Source organism: Haemaphysalis longicornis, unplaced genomic scaffold, assembly GCF_048455015.1.
Source record: "Haemaphysalis longicornis isolate Haplotype H1 unplaced genomic scaffold, Haemaphysalis longicornis Haplotype H1 scaffold_7, whole genome shotgun sequence".
NCBI lineage: Eukaryota > Metazoa > Arthropoda > Arachnida > Ixodida > Ixodidae > Haemaphysalis > Haemaphysalis longicornis.
The window spans coordinates 6,621,471-6,642,518 of record NW_027526422.1 but is presented as its reverse complement, the minus strand read 5'-3'; the positions used below and the strand labels follow the sequence as shown (position 1 = coordinate 6,642,518).

Below are 21,048 nucleotides of genomic sequence, written 5' to 3'. Positions count from 1 at the left end.
ACAAGGCTGGATCATAAGGGAGGTGGAAGCGAACAGAGTGAGCGAGACATGAGCGTGCCAACGCAAAAGTTGCGGCACTCCCTGGTGAACGTCAAGGACGAGCTAACGAGAGAAAAATTACCAGGCGTCACCTACAGCATTGCCTATTCGGACTGTGATCGAAGCTCTGTCGGCGAGAAGGGCAATTTTCAGCAAATACTCAAGCAGCACATGTAGGACGTAAAAATGGCAGCATCTCAACTCCGTGGATGATGGCGAGGGTGCGGAGCACGGGGACTCGAAATGACACCCAAGTTGCGCCCCGACCGTCATTTGATTTGAGCCGTGAGTTGCACCTTGATTATTCCCTAAATCAAACTAACTTACAGCTCAAATCGAATTTCGCTTAATTTTCGCTTGATGGTGGCGTGCGCACGGATGGACGCGGACGGACATCGGGAGGTTCCTAGGGACTCCGCACCGTTACAGGCGAGGGAGTAAGCCGTTTGACTATCGGGTACTAACTCACGGTCGTAGCCGAATGGGTAAGACGACTGGCACTAACCCTTTCTGGTCTACCAGACATAGGCTCGAATCCTGTCGGTGCCTGTGTAATTTTTTGCGATTATAAATGCTATGCGCACGGACGCGGACGAACGTTGTGCGGTCCTAAGGTACTCCGCACCTAAAAGGAAAACGGTCCTTCTAACGCTGTTGCCGAACACACAGAAACAACTCGCCATGAAGTAATCGAAAAAAAAAAAAAGAATTGGACCTCGCGGCTTTATCATGAATCCCTGACAATCCAGACCCCGGGCCACACACTTAATCGCAATGACGGCAACTGACCCCACGTGTACGCACGTTGCCTACGTCACATCTTGAAGCCAACATAAACCGGATCAATTTCGCGCACTCTTTGCATTGCAAACAAGGCTTCAGTACTGGAGCTGAAAAGACTTTTATGGTTGTTGTAAGCATCCATGGTCGGTGCCAGTTTTTAATTGTTTTCATGCGTTTTCCAGACCAGGCGGGCTTCCGTCCAAATCTTGGTTTCATCGTTATTGCTCCTCACGAACCCCCGGAGAGAAAAAAAAATACAACTTAAACAAGAATGCACGTGATATAGCCACTTACGCGGCACCTCCTCGATGGGCCGGCGGGAGAACAGCACGTGAGCATGTTGAAAACAAAATCCCGATTCCTTCCAAGACGTCTTGAAGCGTGTACATAAGAGACCGCCTTACCTGAAGAGACATATATTGCCACCGAGGAGTGGCGGGTTACGCCGCGACTTCAGTTCATGAGCATTCGCCGTTTCACTCACGGCGGTGGGCATTTTGCAATAAAGGGGCAAGTCATTAAACCCGCCCGTGAAAGTCTGAACCACGGTGCAGGTGTTCGCCACGAAGTGATTCTCGTGAGGGATTGGACAAAATGCAACTCTTCCAACGTGTATCAATCAATGTCAATCGATTGTATCGTGTGCTTGATTCAGTGCTCTCCCCTCCCTCCCTCTCTCGCTCGCTCACTCACTCACTCACTCACTCACTCACTCACTCACTCACTCACTCACTCACTCACTCACTCACTCACTCACTCACTCACTCACTCACTCACTCACTCACTCACTCACTCACTCACTCACTCACTCACTCACTCACTCACTCACACTTCCCCTTCTCGCAAACTGACCGTGGACGCCGAGGAAGGCGGCCGGGTGTATGTCAAAGAGCCCGTTGCGCTCGAGGTCCAGCGAGACGAGCGCCCCAAGGCGAGCGAACGCGGCCTCGGGCAGCGTCCGGATGCGGTTGTCCGCCAGGCTGAGGATGTCCAGGGCGCCTCCTTCGAACGGGAACCGGTCGGGCAGCAGCTCGCCAATGCGGTTCTCGTGCAGCAGCAACTGCTGGAGCACGGCCACCCCCTGCAGGGACTCCGAGGGAACCTGCATGCCGGCACGCAACTGACTTCGTTACAACGAATGCTCCTTCTTCATCAGCAGCAGCAGCAGCATGCTCAGGTCCACTGCAGGACGAAGGCCTCTCCCATTGACCTCCAACCACGTCTGTCCTACGGTGCTCGAGTCCACAGTTTACCCCGGAATTTCTTTACTTCATCCCTCCATCGGGTCACTGGCCTTACCCTTTTTCTGGACCCATCTTTTGGTATCCACTGTGTGACCCTAATTGTACACCAGTTCTCGGTTCATCTCACTATAAGGAATGCTTCGCTGGAGTGAATCCCGATGGGACGCTTAAACTTACCCCACGACTACTCACGAGGTATTGTCATTACTTCAATGATCGCTGTAAGTTTATCGGACCGTGTGTTGCGTTTACACTGCGTTTACACTGCCGCAAAACATTGGTCGGCCAAGGTATGTCACTCCCGAGGAAGAAGAAGCGCAGTGCGAACGACGTCGCGTCGCTGCTCGAGAACATACGAGATGGCTACGATCCAAAGCGACAGCGAAGAACAGAAGCTCCGCAGTACCACGCCCGTGACGTGGAGTACAAGCGGAATCGCCGGCAGAACGACCCCTGACTTACAGCAAAACCTATGGAAACCGGAAGAATTTAAGTCTGCCTCAGCTCCGCTGTTTCTTCAGCCTTGCAGCACTAGAGCAAGCTGCAGCGTTTCTCTTAGTTCTCTGATGGAAAGCTTCTCAAGCAACTCAACTCAAGCGAAGTTTCACGGATCACAGCGAGCGTTCGACTTCAGTTGTATGGGCAGTTTCTTTATCGTAAACTGTATGGCCTCAGAGACTGCCAGCTGAATCAGTGCGAGTGCATGGTCACACATCTGCAGAACATGCGTGTCGTGCGGGAACAACGTACAACTTGCTGAACAATACTTATTTGCGTTTTATAGCGCAGCTGTATAAAGACAGCTTTCCGTGGATTTTGAGTGTGCGTGTAAAAATAACGAGTACAACTTACGAAGCTCTGATACTGGTACCATGGCGTAAAAAAAAAGAAAACGAAAAATGAAGTCTTGTTTTACGAAAGAGATTTCTTCAATTTCGCAATAAAAGTATGTACTCCTAAACCTGGAAAGCACATCTTTATTGGTAACTTCTAGTTAAGCAGAACATTTATCCTTAACCCGCCGCGGTGGCTCAGTGGCTAAGGCATTGTGCTGCTGAGCACGAGGTCGCAAGTTCGATTCCAGGCCGCGACGGCCGGTTTTCTGATGGAGGCGAAAAGCAAAAACGCCCGTGTGGCCGCGGCGGCCGCTTTTCTGGTGGAGGCGAAAAGCAAAAACGCCCGTGTGTACGAGATTTCGGCGCACGTTAAAGATCCCCAGGTGGTCAAAATTAATCCGGAGCCCTCCACTACGGCGCGCCTCATCGCCTGCGTTGCGTCGGCGCGTTAAAACCCTACAATCAATCAAAACACGCCTGGGTGTATGAGATTTCGGCACACGATAAAGATCCCCGGTGATCAGAATTAATACGGAGCCCTCCACTACGGCGCGCCTCATCGCCTGCGTTGCCTCGGCGCGTTATAACCCTACAGTTAGTCAAACAGTTGTCATTAATATTGCAGTTATAAAAGTAATCAAGGTGCCATAGGTTGTCTAACTGCAAAAATTTGTCAACAATAGCAGGCAGTCAGCAACAGCATGAGGATATTAAAATCCACAGGGGAGTAGAGATCCCGAGGGCTTGGAGTACCTGCGCGAGGAGGTTTCCGCCCAGGTTGATCCCGGTGAGGTTTCCGCCGACCCCCTGGAAGGCCATGGCGTCCAGCGTGACGATGCGGTTGCCGAAGAGCGACAGCCGCAGCAGCGACACCAGGCCGCGGAAGGCCCACGCGGCCACGCTGCGAAGCCGGTTGTAGCTCAGGTTGAGCGACACCAGCGACCGCAGCGCCTGCAGCGACTCCGTCGGCACCTGCGTGCGAGCGAATGCTGCTGCCGCACAAATGTTGCTGGCAGAAAAAAGAAAAAAGAAAAGAAGAACGGACGCAGAAGAACGGAGCGAACGCAGTGCGATTGTTCGGCACTGGCTTGCCTCGCAGCTCTACAAACTTCGGCAGACATCTTCCCCCCTTGTGCCCAACCTCTGCAGCTCGGGAGGACCTCCGACAGGTATGCCCTGCGCACGTCTTTAACTCGAAACGGACAGCGTGAAGACCTGCCTCCATCCGCCCAGTTCTCCTTACGGGAACTTGTTGTCCCGTGGTCAACTTCAGGATCAGCACGTAGCGGAACAAAAGCAGTGCTAACGTTTCTTCACAACACTGGACTCGACAGACCATCGTAAATTTGTGAGCATATCAGTCTGTCGCTTGACTGTGTGTGTGCTTGTCGCGTGTGTTTGTGTTATTGTATTTTTGTGGTTGTGCAAGCGAACTTTTTATGTCACTTTCAGCCATATCCGGCGTAGCAAGTCAGTCGGCTGATCTGGCTGACATCGCCAGTTCATTAAAGAGTTTCCTCCTCCAGCTCCTCTACATACACCATGGCCCAAAAATATCCCAAATTATCATTATAATTTTTTATTTAAAGTTTGACATCCACCTCAATGCAGCCGTACGGCTACAAAGGAAAGCTTTAGAGCTTTCTCAGAAACGTCTAAGTTGAAGGAAATTCGTCCTGCAGGTCCAGGATTCGAACCCGGGACCACCGCTTAACCGAAGCAGTCGCTGTACCAACTGAACTAACCAGGAGGCTAGCACTTACTGGTAGAGCGAATTGATCAACAACTCGAAGTGAAGGACAGGTGTTAATCGATTTTTCTTCATTTTTATCTTTTTCTTTCATTTTTTTAAATATTTTTTTGAAAAAAAAAAGAATTTTTCTTCAACGGAGAATTTTCTGACAAAGCTATACAGCTTTACTTTGTAGCCGTACGGCTGCATTGACGTGGATGGCAAACTTTCCTTCGCAGAAACTTACTCCACCTTGGGGATTTCCCCTAAATCTGGTCGATTATTTAAAGCACATTTTATTTTATTTTGTTTATTTAAAGATACCTTACAGACTCTATTACGGAACATTGATTAAGGGGGAAACATAGGGAATCGAACAATCCTAACTGGTGAAACTTATGTCACATTACAAAACAATACATTGGAACTAATAACAAACATTGCATAAATGCGAAAGATGGGTTATGAACAACAGCAAAGAGAAACCGGTATACTTAGTGAACAAAATTGAAGGGCTATCAAGACAGACACAAATCTTTTAACAAAGGTTGCATAAATAGGTAACGTGTTATGAACAACAAAAAGAAATTTGAAAGCAGCAAATAGAAATTAGCGTAATTCAGACATAAACTTGAAGGACATTATACAATGATATCAAGAGAGATACATAAACAGATATATGCAGATACCGACATAAGGGGGATGCACAGGGAATAAAGCAATCGAGATGGGCGAAACTATTGCCACATTACAAAACAATACACTGGAACTATGAACAAAGAATGCATATATGCGAAAGAGGGGTTATAAGCAACAACAAGAATTTTAAAAGCAGCAAAGCGAAACCAGCATGAATCAGAAACGAAATTGTAGGGCTTCATGCAATGCTATCAAGAGAGATGTTTCAATAGTTGCTCGCGGAAAGGTTTTTGAACAGGTACATTGACAATGATATCGGGAAGATCATTCCAAAGCGCTATGGCGCGAGGAAACGCCGATGAATTGAATGACTTTGTTTTACCAAAGATGAGCGCGATGCTTCGTTGATTGTGTAGTTGTTTAGATATGCGCAATGGTGCTGTAAGCGGGAAGGGTGGTGGCCGGGATGTGTAAATGCATTTATGGAGCGAAGGCAGGAGGGCAAATGTGCGCCGTGTTTCGAGGTGCTGTAATGAAAGGTCATGTTTTATTTGTGGGATACTCGATGAGCTACTGTAAATGCGTGAAATGAGGTGCGACGCTCGGTTGTGCACGTCTTCTAGCAGGTTAATGAGGTAGGCTTGGAAAGGAGACCATATGGGTGCTGCAAATTTTAACTGCGGGCAAACAAATGTCATGTAAGCTTGTTTGCGGACGTTATGTGGCGCGTTCCGTAGGTTTCGACGTAGATATCCGAGATTTCTCGATGCGTTTGCAGATATCTAGTTACATGTGTCGCCCATGATTGATCAGAAGTGAGATGAACGCCGAGGTATTTATACTAAGATGGCCGTAACATGTTGCAGTTCTTTTTGAAGTGATCGAATGTAGCAGCCGTTATTTTGCGTCAGAATTATATTACTTTACATTAAGATAAGTTTAAGGCAATCTGCCATGTACCACACTAGTTGTTAATGAGGTTAATGTTTTTCTGGATAGCAAGGTGGTCATCGGTACTAGTTATAGAACGGTATATTATGCAATCACCAGCGAAAAGCCGTATTGAGGAAGAAATATTAGTTGGGAGATCATTACTGTAAATTAGAAAAAGCAGTGGCCCCAGGACGCTACCCTAAGGGACTGCGGAGGTGACGTCAGAAATCTGAGAGGAAGGGTTATTAACCAAAATGAACTGCTGTCGTAAAGACAAAAATTTACGGATGCAGGATGACGTTATTGAATCTAAAAAGAGTTGTGTTAATTTTGAAATCCGGCGGGAATGAGGTACGCGGTCGAATGCTTTAAAAAAGCCGAGAAAAATGCAGTCAGTTTGTAGATTATTATCCATATTGAAGCGAAGATCAGTGATAAATTCGAATAACGTAACCGCGATTGTAATAGTTTTACTCTCAGGTAACTGGGTTCTTTACCACAATATTGGGGTACTTTCTGAGCAGCCCATATTGAAGGTAAGCCTTAAGACATGATGATGATGATTATTATGATTACGACGACGACCACGAAGATGGTGATGACAATGGTTGCTCAGAACTGAGGAGTAGGCAAGATGAACAGGCGACGCCTTCCAACCAACGCTCTTAAGAATCGCCGCTGTTCATGTTACACCCAAGGGAGACGTAATGGCGAAAGTCTATGGGGTTCTCTATCATACGCAAGACTTGTGGCGTATCGGTATTGCAGTAACCCAGCTATATAAAAAACAGGCAGAGGGTGATTATTCGTGAATTCTACGAAGATGATATTTAGAGAACCTGTTAGGAGTAACGCAAATACAGACGACCAGTGCAGTTCTAACGCAGAGCAGCGTGCTGAACCAAGTGTAAAGGTAGCCTCGCTTTTTTTTTTTTGTGCTCGTTTGGAAACGACGGTGCAGGTGGGTAAGCGAACTTCACGAGAGATCGACACAGCCTCCGTGTTACTCCTGCCGTTGTGTTCCTGCTGGTGTAGTTGCAACGAACGTAGGGTGCACATCCCAAGGACGAGGTGCGCTGGCCTGAGCACGCAATAACACAACTTGTAGGCTTGCTTGCCGCTGTTTCAGCAAACACGCCAATAGTGCACGCGCGCAACGTGAAAATGCACGATCGGAGTTCCACTCCTCTCCCCCCGACAGTGGGATATATTTTAATACGCTTACGGCTGTGAGTACAGGCATTTCGACAGCTTGCCGATTACCCTTTCGGTTTTTTTCTTTCCACGATTTTGCCCTGGCGCGTCTAAAGTGAACACCGCAGCGCGTCGCTCTTTTTACTCCCAGTGTTCGCCGGCTGCTGAAACTCAACCCGCCGCGCTCTCGGTGCCTGCTCCTGGGCTTAATTGCGTTAGTCGCGCGTACCCAAAGAAATAGGAACGAAAAAAATGGAATAGCATCTGTCCCCACCCACGGTAGTCAGAGAGCGGCGTAATTTTTGAAGTTTTTTAAGTGTACTTGTCTGCGCCAAGCTTTGGTTAGACCTCTTGGCGAGGCGACTCATGGCAGAACTATCCTCGACTGGCGATGAAACGCAGGATGTTTGTGAAAACGGCCCTTTTCTACTTCGTCATGAGAACGAGCGAAAAAGAAACTACCAAAGCTCATGAATGAATTTTCGTTTGTTTTGTAGACAGAACAATAAGAAAGTTTAAATTCCGTTGATTTTCTTTTTGAATTTTTAAGAGCAGCAACACCAATACTTCAAGCGCTTGTACAGCGCCACGAATCCAGTTTATTAAAGACGATAGACTTTCTTGGGCTACTTCAACGCAGAAATTTTGGTCTGTCTGTATGTCTGTCCGTCTGTCTGTCTGTGACTCGATTCAGCCACCCGCCCAAAGCAAAACAATGCCTGCGCAATAGTCTTATATAGTCACAGCTAGATGTGTCCGTCTAAGTCCGGTGTAATGTTCATACTTGTCAATATTGTTGAAGAACAACAAGACATTACGCATATATAAGACAACATATTAATACAGAAGCGATATTTGCAGCGTTCCTTTATAAAAAATCGTACAAGTTTGATTTTGGCGAGATTAAATACTTCATCAACTGAAGAAAAAAATATCACTCCGCCGTCGCCTGCGGTCGCCCGCGCCATATAGCTTCTGGCGGCATTTGAAGAAATCAAGTGGCAAGAGTTACGAAAGGTTCCACTAGATAGGTTCCACGTTCTGCTTGGAACGCACGTGGACTAGGGAAACGCGATTCTATAGACGTTGAAGTAGGGCGCCTCGATTCACACGCGTCTTCGCCGTACGGCAGCGTTGGCATCGAGACACCCGGTTTGGAGCAGTGGAACGCGGGAAATTTAAAATTATTTAAGCAAACCTTCGGTGTCTCTACCTTGGGAGGAGCGCGACGCAACACGAACAACATAAGAGGTGAACGGGAAAGCGAAGGGAGGCATTTACTTGGCAAAAGTCGATAAAGACTATTTGTAACGAAAGGAGCAGATACGCGGCCAATTTTTTTATATCTCCCTCCCCTCCCAATTTCTTTTTCTATTTTGATCATCATCTCCCCCTTGCGGTAGGAAGATGCTCGCCTAGGCGCCTCCCCTGTTCATCAATCGACCGCTCACAACCACGTCGAGACAGTAGATCGTCCCCGCGGGGAACCGCATCTTGGGAAACATAATCGCCTTGCGCCGATTACGTTCGCGACACTTGTCACCGCGGTGTCCAATCCACGCGACCGGCGGCCGGACACCCTCCTTAAGTTCCCGCCGTTTCTGGCCCCACCTCTTCCCTCGTACTTTTTGTTTTCGCAGGCGCTTCCATTTCCAATTTTACGCTCCAATATATAAGCAAGGTGAAGTTTTGACGAAAAACTGAAATAGCTGGGAGCGTAGGGGGAGAGAAACAGTGGCAGATTGAGTTGGCGCTGGTGCCATTATTGTTTATGCCCCTTCGTTTTGTCACTCGTTGATTTCTTGTTCTTCCCACAGCTGTCATAAACAAATATTACGTAAACAGGGCCCATGCCATAGTTATTTCGCTCCAGTATACTACGTCGCCATTTCTTTCTGTGCAGTCTTGGCTACCCACTTCTCATATGAGTGGTTGAATGGACTTGAAGTGCTCTGCGTCTTCATTGCCCGAATTCTTGTTATTAGACAAAATGCATGCCAGCGCCGTAATGGAAGCATTCAAAGACCAGGGAATAGAGGAGACTTACAGAAGACTCCTGCAGGATATATTGCCGCGAAAATGTCTGGGGTACGTTTTTACCAGCGCTTGGCGGCGCCCGGGTTCCTTATCGCTTTCGAGCTGAACCCGTTTGCTGCTTTTGTCCTATTCCGCACAGGGCAATTTTGTTTGATAGGGAGAGTGTTTGTTCTGTCATCACTTGACTGGAATCTCCTTTTTTGACAAATGTTCCCGATCTAAATCGACGTTTCTGTAACGAGAGCACAACAGATATATTCACGGAAAGCAAATGCCCGGCATTCGATTTTCCGACGTTCGTCTTTGCACGTCACTTTGTTGGCTGCTTTTTCGCCGTTGTGTGTGTGTGTGTGTGTGTGTGTGTGTGTGTGTGTGTGTGTGTGTGTGTGTGTGTGTGTGTGTGTGTGTGTGTGTGTGTGTGTGTGTGTGTGTGTGTGTGTGTGTGTGTGTGTGTGTGTGTGTGTGTGTGTGTGTGTGTGTGTGTGTGTGTGTGTGTGTGTGTGTGTGTGTGTGTGTGTGTGTGTGTGTGTGTGTGTGTGTGTGTGTGTGTGTGTGTGTGTGTGTGTGTGTGTGTGTGTGTGTGTGTGTGTGTGTGTGTGTGTGTGTGTGTGTGTGTGTGTGTGTGTGTGTGTGTGTGTGTGTGTGTGTGTGTGTGTGTGTGTGTGTGTGTGTGTGTGTGTGTGTGTGTGTGTGTGTGTGTGTGTGTGTGTGTGTGTGTGTGTGTGTGTGTGTGTGTGTGTGTGTGTGTGTGTGTGTGTGTGTGTGTGTGTGTGTGTGTGTGTGTGTGTGTGTGTGTGTGTGTGTGTGTGTGTGTGTGTGTGTGTGTGTGTGTGTGTGTGTGTGTGTGTGTGTGTGTGTGTGTGTGTGTGTGTGTGTGTGTGTGTGTGTGTGTGTGTGTGTGTGTGTGTGTGTGTGTGTGTGTGTGTGTGTGTGTGTGTGTGTGTGTGTGTGTGTGTGTGTGTGTGTGTGTGTGTGTGTGTGTGTGTGTGTGTGTGTGTGTGTGTGTGTGTGTGTGTGTGTGTGTGTGTGTGTGTGTGTGTGTGTGTGTGTGTGTGTGTGTGTGTGTGTGTGTGTGTGTGTGTGTGTGTGTGTGTGTGTGTGTGTGTGTGTGTGTGTGTGTGTGTGTGTGTGTGTGTGTGTGTGTGTGTGTGTGTGTGTGTGTGTGTGTGTGTGTGTGTGTGTGTGTGTGTGTGTGTGTGTGTGTGTGTTTTAGTTTATTGCGGAGCACAAGTTCGCTGCAATTAACGTTCATTTCAGCAGAACCTCGCTTCCTTCTCCACTGCGTGACAATGTATAAGGGATCCGTCGTATAAGAAGAGCGGAAAGTTTTCTACTTGGGAAAGTGGGAGACAGACGGACATTATCTCCCCAAAATTGTTTGCGGCCTGCCAAGGGGGGGGGGGGGGGCATTTTGGAAGCTTGATTGGGAACGGTAAGTGGTGATACGAGTGAATGAGAATACCTGAGCCACTCGAGATTTGCGGGCGACATTGTCTTGTTCAGTGAGTGTGGAGAACACACGCAAAAAAGATACGTCGGGAATTCCACACAGAGAGCTCCGTTGTAGGGTCGCAGATAAACATGAATAAATCGTAAGTAATGCTAATGCTTGAAGAGGTGAGTCAGTATAACTATCTTTGACAATTTGTCAGCGCTGGCCCAAACAAGAATAAATAAATCCGGCGTAGAATTAGTGTGACTTGAAGTGCATTCGGCAAGCACTTTTTAAAAATTTCGCAGTAGCTCCCTCTGCCAGTGAGAGGAATGGGGTGCAACCAATGCACCCCACCGGGGATGAATTATGGGCCAGAAACTTGCCGCCATAGTAAAATGTTTGAAAGGAAACTTAGTCCAGCCTAAGGAGCCATCAAAAGAAGGATGACGGTAGCAACCCTTGCGGGTAGGTAAAGAGAGTCTTGGATTGCGGGGTGGAAGACATGATAACTCATGCTGACGAAAAGGAGTGAACATGGGTCGGGCACGTAATGCCAAGAACTGACGCACTATGGACCATCCGGATAACAGAGTGGCTACTAGGAGACGGGACTAGCACGCGAAGACAGTTAATTCCCCGCTCTCATGATGGAGGGATGAAACAACAAGATTCCGGGTAAATGAAGGGATTCACACACTGCTTAATAGAGGCGGCTGGAAGCCTTCGTCCTGCAATGGATATAATTAGGCCATTGCCGCCGCCTCTGCTGCTGCTGATGATGATAAGAGTTATGAAGTGAACAAGTATCTGCAGGCAGGAGAGAGTGACAAAACGACGCTGCGAGGACATCGCACCTATTGCGCCCTTTCTTTGTCCTCGTAGCACCTTTCTTGCCTCCCTTCCTATCGCTCCAACTCCGCCCGTGAGCCGCCACACGTAGGGCGTTTTCCCGCAGCGAGCTTGTTATTAGTGCCTGTTTCATTATTTCTCGGAAACCGTGCACACCTAAATCTCTTTGTTCCGGCCTGCCTGCCGTTTCTTTTCTGTCGCGCCAAACTCATTACTTCGCGCCTCCGATCCTCATTCCCCCCTTCGGCCTGCTTATTGCTTCGTTTTTTACACGGGGAGTAAAACAAGAAAGATATACGGGTAGAGTTAGCAACAAACTGACGTTTTTCTCCTCCTTATTGCTGAGCGTTCGTGCCCTGCATCAAGCACCCAGCGCCCCTCGTACAGACGAGGTGTTTGTAGCGAAATATATTGGGTCCTCGCCGAGCCATCCTCCATTAGTGCCGTTCGCCTTGCGTTTGCGGCGAGCGCAAGCGTAGATATAAACCCACATGCCTTAGAACTATGGCCAAGGACAAGTCTTAGAGAAGGGCGGGGTACAGAGATTGATATATCCTAACTGAGCGAAAACGTTGCGTCCTCACGATCGTCTGTTTCTCTCTTGGTCGGATGGGAATGTTGGCACGACACGTACTGTTGCTCTCGCACTTCCGAGAGCCACATATGAGGACGGTGACCTTTAGGCGACGACGCCTTTTATTGTGCGCTGCTTTTGTTATACGAAATGTTCACAAAGGAAAATGTGGAATGTTTCACTGTCGAGATCGCCAACAAGTGGCAGAAATGGCCGCTGGGAACAATACATGGGTATTACCCGGGGTGGTGTATCCGCAGGAAGACCAGATCCTCCACCGATAACCCGTGACCAAACGGGTTGGTGCTTGATGCCCAGCTTTGGTCCGTAGCAGTGAAGAGAGTGTGTCGGAGACGACTCAAAATGAAAAAGAAAAAAAAATCCCCCCCCACCTCCCCGAAGGGGATCGTGCGGAAATGCGAATGCATTGGGTGCACCGATGAGTGCGCTGCGAGTAAATCGACTTCACCGACTTCCATCGCTATCAAGGCGCCAGACGCGCGCTCCACTGCATTATATATATTCCGAGCGCAGCGAGCGGAGAGGGTACGCGGAGAGGAGAGAGAGCCCGCGCGCGAGCTCTCTCTCCACCGAGCTCCGCGATGCGAGCGCCCTCACACATCCGAGCGCGCTCCTCCTCTCCACTCACTCTCCGCTACTCCGCCCGAGCTCCGCGATGCGAGCGCCCTCACACGCCCGCGCACGCTCCTCCTCTCCCCTTGCCCTCCGCTGCTCCCCTCGCCCGAGCTACCACCTGCTCCGGTTGCTAGGCGCGCCACAGCTGTTGCTAGGGGCGAGGAGGAGCGCGGAGAGATAACACCTGCGGGTGCACGCCGGCCAACAGAGCACGACAGCCCCGACTAAGAAATGCATTCGCATTTAAAATCTTTATGATACTGTAGATTATGGGACGACGACTTATTTGAAATCACTGCAAGGACGGGCTATAATATGGCAAACTTTTAGATGCGACGCTGAGAGCATCTCTTGTCGGCGGCCCTGTCCTTCCTGCGTGCGTCCGTTGTTGTTGTCCGCGTGCGTCCGTTGTTGTTGTCGCAGCCACTCTCCCCCTCTCCTCTCCGATAGCGAAAACTCTCTCGCGAGGGGCATTGGATTGGATTCCAATGAATTGGCTTGGCTTGGCTTGGCTTGGCTTGACTTGGATTGGATTGGATTAAAGTGGATTGTGTTGGGTCATAGCCACGGCACTCTCTCTCTCCGTGGTCTCCTCTCCTTCGGGCGCTCTGCGCATATAACCGGTGTGCCGCTCTCCGGCGGCCTTTCGGTCGACGGTTGCTCTCCGTTTGCGCTTGAACCCCCCTTATCGTCGCATCACACCAGGGTTCCCGCGAGGGCAGGTGGGCGTAATTTTTTTCACTATTGTTCGTTCAAGTTACATGGACAGAAATGTTTGCAATGGTTTATAGGAAAGAAAACGTAATGCCTCGTAGATGTTAATATATGGAAGCACCCTAACCAGGCCTATAAACGGCATAAGTGACAACGACAAAAATATCAATAAAGTTTTGAACAGATCCCGGCGAGGGTTAAAAAAAATGGAGAGAATATGTTAGCGCTGTCGCGTAAACAGTGTCCACCAGCAGCGAGGGATCTTTTATCTCTGTAATCTCAAATCAAGCGCGTCTGCGTTACATCACTAGCACTGGTGTATCCCCTAGCAGGGCCTACCGTGCTCCAAGGCTCTGTGCGGGCATGGCCAGAGGAGAAAAGGGGCGCCAACACCAATGGAGAAAGTGCAGTGAAACACACTCCCAACCTACTCAGATCATTGAGTTCGTATGCGTGCTTATAGATTAGTTTACTGGCGATTGTTTAGTATAATTTGTTTAAGGGTTTACGCGTAGGTTAACAGTTACATACTGAGGAAACGTACGCCAAAAATTGTAATGCTTGGGTTGAATTCGGTTTTAAAAAAAGAGTACCTACACCGTAATCGGGTGTTACGGTAGTGACAAGATTTGTTAAAAATAGGGACTTATTACGGTGACAAGTTTACCAATTAGAAGACTGCAAAATGCATGTGTGTATCTTGCTGCTATTTGCACAACTCGCAGTAAGCGTACCAAAAAAGGTGACCATGGTATCACAGAAAGCCATGTATCTTTCTGCTGCCTCCCTAGAATCGCTCCGGGGCGTTTCATACGGCTTCGGAGGAGTAAGTAACTAGAAGCTACTGAGCGCGATAAGCTTGCCACGTCGCTGCTTATTTCATCAACAGAGGCAAACTTCGTCAACGGCTGAGTGGCCTGCGCTTCTTGCGCTTCTCAAGGCACGGCATAAACCTCAGCGTTGCACAAACACTCGTATACTACCTCTCCTGCCTACACAAGCTCACCCAAAGACACGGAAGGCCTGCACTACGTCTACCGGACATTGTTATCCGCTCCGTGGCATCTTCATTACTTCGCCAGGTCGGCAAAGCGGGCGGGCAAGCCACGTCTTCGTTTACTTCCTGCGATCTCTTCCAGTCTCTCCGTAGCATTTGTTTTTCTCTTTCGGGGATCGCTGTGTCCGTCCTCCTCGTCTTCCTCCTGCTCCTCCTCCCGCCTAATGGGCCTTGTTTCTTTCCAAGATTTCCTTGCCCTTTTCTGGGTTTCTTAAAAGCGTCGCAGGGCCGAGGAAAAAGAACAGTGCGCCGTGGCCTGTGGGGAGGTTGGAATGAGAGGAGGATCGGGCAAGAGGTGCTAGCTGGCAGCTCTCGACGTTCTGGGTAATCAGATAAAGTTTTCTCCGTTGGGGCCCGATGAGCCGAAACCGCTTCTGTGTCTTCCTATGTTTTTCACCGTTCCTGAGAGTTAGCGTTTCTCAACTCCTCCTAAAAGATCACTCTTTTGCTTCCTACCTTTCCACCGTCGGTTTCAGTTCACTGCAATAATTTATCCGTTTTTTTTTTCTTTTTGAGCTACTTTTGTAGCCTTGCCACGTTTCCTAATTGACCTTGCTACCCGTTGTGCCTACTTTTCCCCCCTCTTCGGCCAGTTTCTTCGGACGTCTGCTGAGCGGCTCAAACGCCCAGCAGGTGCGGCCACTGGGGCATCCAGCGGCGAACTTCGGAGGGTGGACTCCTGCTCGAAGTCGTTCGGCGGCGCGAAGTTCGGGACCATAACTGTAAATTCGTTACCTTCGCCTTCCTCAGCCATCCCTTTTTTCTCCTAAAGGTTCATCCGAACAGTTCCTCCCATTCGATTTATGTATTTATTTAACCTTTTTTCTCAACTGCTCAGTCCCCCCTCCTCGAACAAGTACGGCGAAAGGTGGTTGCAAACATTAAAAAAACCTTGTTCGCTCTTTATCCAATGTTATCATTGTTTTGTCTCTCAACACGAGAAGTACAAGACAAAGCTACATGCATGTCGGAGGGAAAAAAAAGCACGAGTGACTGTCCAGGGCGGCCGCTGCTACCCTATCAACAAATGTTGCTTATGGCTACTTAAACGCCGAAATTTTGGTCCGTCTGTCCGTCTGTCTGTCCGTCTGTCCGTCTGTCCGTCTGTCTGTCTGTCTGTCTGTCCGTCCGTCCGTCCGTCCGTCTGTCCGTCTGTCCGTCTGTCTGTCTGTCTGTCTGTCCGTCCGTCCGTCCGTCTGTCCGTCCGTCCGTCCGTCCGTCTGTCTGTCTGTCTGTCTGTCTGTCTGTCTGTCTGTCTGTCTGTCCGTCCGTCCGTCCGTCCGTCCGTCCGTCTGTCTGTCTGTCTGTCTGTCTGTCTGTCTGTCTGTCTGTCTGTCTGTCTGTCTGTCTGTCTGTCTTGCTCTGGCTTGCTCACCTTCGCCGTACGCACCTGGGATGCCCAGTGCTTGTCGGTGGGGACTTTAATGCGCCGCCTCCGAGATGCCGTTTTCCCAAGCAATGTTTTGAGGTCAGTATGTCAAAAAATGATTATTAGAGAACTAAAAATAAGGAAGGATGACATTGGTACGTTTGCAGTATTAAACGGTAGAAATAAGAGGCCAGCAGTAATTTCCTGTTGCACAAAATGTCACATGCGTTGAAAAAGTTGGTTCCAGGAACAATGTGAAGGTTCTGTTTACAGCACGAAACAAAGTTGGCAAGGTTTGTTTTTTGGTTAAAAAAGATTGTCCGGTGACCACCGCGCAGGCAGGAATGAATGTAGTGTGAAACATGAAACGAGGTACATCAAGTGCAATGTTGGCTGTGTTTGTGCTTCCACTGGCTTGCGATAAGGAGTACGTAGGACAAACGGGCAGGTGCGTCAACGTACGTCTCAGAGAGCATGAACTGTCCCTGAAAGGGCTATATTGTCACATCTCGCGGAGTATTGCAGCAAATGCCGGTACCGTGGTGGTTGCAGGCCGCTTTTCTGTGATTCCAAGATTGTGTTCAAGCATGCGCGCCAAATGACGAGGGAAATAGCTGAGACAATCCGATTTGAATAGGCAAGAAACGGGTAGGGGATTGTACTTTTGAGCGGGATTACCTCAGTGATCCGTGTTGCCACCACTATTGTTTAATGTGGCACTCATTCCCCTCGCATGGCAGTTAGTTACCATTGCGGACATTTTCTTTCTCATATACGCTGACGACATTACAGTTTCGTCGGTACATGCAGATTTGAATAGCCAGCAGGCAGGCCTCCAGGCGGCCCTAGACAAAACGGAGCATGGGTGGGCTACGACCGGCTTCCCACTATCGGCTGCGAAGACGACCTTCACGTCGATTACAAATAGATTGGGCCGACGCAGCCTTTCACAGACGCCCCTCAACTTGACCTTAACCGGCCATGCCCCCCAACCCGCGCCGTCAATGCGAGTGCTGGTAGTTGAACTGGACGCCTCTGGGTATGTGGCTTCACGAATCCATTCCGTGCGGGCTAAAGCTTCCAAGACGCTGCCCCTCTTTCGACGGATCTCCCAGAAGACCGGCAGTGCCTGCAGTCGCACGGCACGCATCCTAGTTTGATCTGTCTTGCAACCCCGGCTGATATACCAAGCCCAGTTTCAGCGTCTCACTCAGAAGGACTGGGTACTATAGACTGTAAACCGAGAGGCTACGCGGGTTATTACAGGCCAGCCTCACATGACACCTATTCCAACCCTACAAGCGGAGGCACAGCTGAACACCCTGGACTAGCTTGTCGAACTGCAGAGGAGTGGACGTCGCCTGAAAATTCAAAGATTTCCCGCTGCTGCGGCACTGGCCCATTACTTTGATTCTAAATCACCCGCTAAATATCACTAAAATCGTGTGACCTTCCCCCTTGGAGCCAAAGCCAATTGCACAGACAACCAGCCCCTTACCCGGACACGCCATTTTCATAAGCAGGCACTGCATCCCAGCACCTTTCCCTCGGAGTTGGATGGCACAACCGGTGCAGTGCAAGTGTACGTCGACGCGGGAACGGCTCGAAACCACCTACACACCAACCTTGTGTGCCCCACTCGTCTGGCAGTGCAGCAGACCTGCTCATATCTCACCCGCGGCCCTCTTCCTTCCATTATGGCAGAACTTGTGGCCATCCTGGATGGGTTATCCTCGTTAGTGCCTCGCCTTCGCGTAAACCCGCCGTCGTGCCTTCCCCTGTACACAGATTCCACACAGGTAGTTCGGGAACTCCGAAGCGTCGTCAAAACTCTCGACTCGACTTCGATGTGCATCGCATTGTGAAATCATTTCCGTGCCCCGTGCGAGTTTTGTGGAATCGACGTTCGACACCTGCCCACATTGACGCTGACGCGGCCTGCCATCCCGAAAGGGTGACTAGGCCGCTACCCCTGCTACAGTTATCGAAGAGTGACGCCCTTTTAGATGCAGAGCATCTGATTCACTCGCCTTGTCCCTCCGGCGTCGTCGTCGTCGTTGTCGTCGGCGTTGTCCACCCCTCCCCCATTCTCCTCGCCGCGCCAGCTGCGCTCTCCACCGCTCACCCCCTCTCCTCTCCGATAGCGAACACTCTCTCGCGAGGGGCATTGGACTGGATTCGATTGGATTGGCTTGGCTTGGCTTGGCTTGGATTGGATTCGATTGGATTGGATTTGGATGGGATTGGATTAAAGTGGATTGTGTTGGATTGTGTTGCGTCATTGCCGCGGCACGTTGCGTCATAGCCGCGGCAGACACGCTGGGGCCGGCGCATGTGCAGTACTCTCTCTCTTCCGCGGTTTCCTCTCCTTCGGGCGCGCTGCGCATATAACCGGTGTGCCGTTCTCCGGCGAAGCAACATCCACGCTTGGCTCAAACACCTAGAGTCCACGCCGCTTTACAAGTACGCCAACGTCGTCATCGACTGGGACCGGCTTACGCAGTCCCCTCAACGTTATGCGCGCTATAAAACGCGGTCCCTTCGGCGCTCCGCCTATGTGTCGCATCTACACAGGGGTTCCCGCGAGGGGAGGTGGGAGTTTTTCATTCACAAGAAGTCTCTCCGGTGCTCCACGCGTGGGTCGGACCTTCCTGGCGGTTTAATCCGCCGCGAGGAGGGGGCGCTTCGGAGAATCCGCGTGGGCGCATCTTTGACCCCGATGATAAAGACCTCATGGAGGACGCAAGTTCCCTCAGAAACATGCCCCTTCTGTGAAGCTCCCGCCATTGAAGCGAGTCTGGACCATCTCCTAGGGACATGTCCGGGTCTCCAGACAGCCCGAGTTCGCCACATGAGGGACCCCCGGTATCACCTAGGACGACCACCTGACCTTTGCCGCTGGACGCACGGTCCCCAATAGGGGACCGGTCCTCCTAAACTTTATTGCGGAGGCCGGACTACGTGATCACGTATAGTTTCTGTTGAAGGGTGCACTTGCGCAATAAAAAAGAATGGACTCGACAAAGTCGCGATAGAAGCAGCTGTAAATCTTAGGAGGGACTCTCTTTGCAGCGGGCACAAACGGATATTGATGATGATGACGACGTTGATGATGATGGTAATGATAAGCCAAGTAATGCGTGAGTGAAACGCATTGTTACCACATGACGTCATATCACTGCCGATACACTTACCATTATCGCACTGTCCGCAGCATAATCGATTCTTAGTCGCATAAGTACCATAATGGCACAGCATGTTCACGTATAATTGCAGAATATGATCACATAATCCTTGTATCTCGCGGTATAGCGATGTCACCGAAACACCAGCACGCCTCGCTACCTGTGTGCGATAATTCGAGTAATTTCCTGAGATTTCTTTATTTTCTGCGTCTTTATTGCCATTGTTGCAAAGCAGCTGAACTGACATGTTCGTGTAATCTAAGCATCATACAGACCATTAAAATCCACCGAACCGAGAAACTGCGTTTGGCACTAGGGAGGCCTGGTGTCGTCCGGGAGCACTCCTTGGTCCTAACCATCAGGACGTTTTGCCGCGGATCTTCATCGTCGTGGCAGGTGCGTGGATTGTAATTGAGGGGTCGTCCGACGGGAGCGTTTGCCTCCACGCTCTAAGTGCTAGCTAACTTGGTCGCTGTACAGGAACCTTAACTTTTTCGCGCATGGGGCACCTCGCGTGAACAGCGGAGAACTTTGAAAGCGAGGCTTCTTAACATAGTGTAAAAAGTTTGTACATAGTTGTCAGCCCGCGCTGTCACGGCCGCGCTAAAGCTGAGACAGAGCGCGCGCCTCCGCTCTAGACCGGTCGTGGCACTGCTTGGGTGCAGCTCAACGTACCTAATTTACGTCACATCGTTAATTACTTCGTCTAAGTTATGCAGCTGCCCCGTTCGGTCAAATCGAGACTCTATTACCACCTTCTTCGCATCAACACGCAAATACTTGGCACCTAGCAAACCCTTTCGTGTTCACAGTAGTATTCTCAGGACAGATATGTTAATAGCGCATCAACAGGAGCGCAAGTAAGTTGTACTGCATGGCGGACCGGCTTCGACTAATAGCGCTTCGAGGCACGCTCGCGAGCGGCACCGTGCGACGGCAGCGTTGTGCTCAAGCGTGCGTGCCAACGAGCCAGCGGCGGGCCAAGCCACGCCCAGTGACCCGGGAAAATGCAAATGTGCCACTGCGCAGCGCTATCGAAGGCCTCCGCCGAGCTCGGCGGTGAGCGGCGTGCACGCTAAGAGCTGGCTCACTGACTCGCTCTAACGAAGCGTGCCGACCAGACAAAGCTTTTAGACACGAACACGCCCTCTGCCGTGTCGCCGCCTGTCGTGTTGCCTTCGCTGTACTCTTTTGCGGTGTTGCTGGATAAGCTGTACTACAGTATTTTGTTTCGACGGGAATGTGCAGTGCACGCTTAGGATGTTTCCCTCTCGCAGGAAGGCTCGTGTCAACAGATAAGAGGTTAGCGACATTGACCAATAAACTCGATGTGTTTTCGAATGCCTTTATTTGAACACGGCTCTAGAGTCACTAAGTTCCCATGAGCAGAATCGTGTGAGAATGGAGATGATAAACCCCTCCAACTACATTTTGCTGAAAACTCTCGGTTAGCGCCCTAGGCAAGTTCTCTGAAGGGACAGACGCAGGTGTACAGCCCCAGAACCAGACTGTACCTGATAAACCTGAATAATCACTTGTGTTTGTCGGCCATCTCTGTCATTCAGCAAGAAAGCGAACGGGAACATTTTGGGGCAAAAAGCTGCTCTCAACGCTTTGGTTGTTTCTGCGAATGTAAACTGCTTGCCACAGGGATATCTTAATGCCCACTTTGCTTCCGAGAAACAGCCTATCCGAGACGGTGTTTGTAATCCTCTTAGTTCGCTTGAGCGCGGGAAACTTTTCTGAAAGCAAAATTTTACAGAGAAAGAAGTGTGCTTTGAATCTTTTCTCT

At 49.8% G+C, this 21,048-nt stretch overlaps 1 protein-coding gene across 5 annotated transcripts in view; it reads right to left on the bottom strand.

Annotated features, from left to right (window-relative positions):
• Positions 1 to 21,048, bottom strand: part of LOC144144382 (uncharacterized) — a 525,773-nt gene that overhangs the window by 49,701 nt on the left and 455,024 nt on the right. For all 5 annotated transcript variants that reach the window (XM_077675804.1, XM_077675805.1, XM_077675803.1 and 2 more), the window contains 2 exons: positions 3,656 to 3,874; positions 1,675 to 1,924 (listed from right to left, as the gene is read on the bottom strand). In XM_077675804.1, coding sequence (XP_077531930.1) covers positions 1,675 to 1,924; positions 3,656 to 3,874 — 469 coding nt within the window. The remainder of the gene's footprint in view (positions 1 to 1,674; positions 1,925 to 3,655; positions 3,875 to 21,048) is intronic.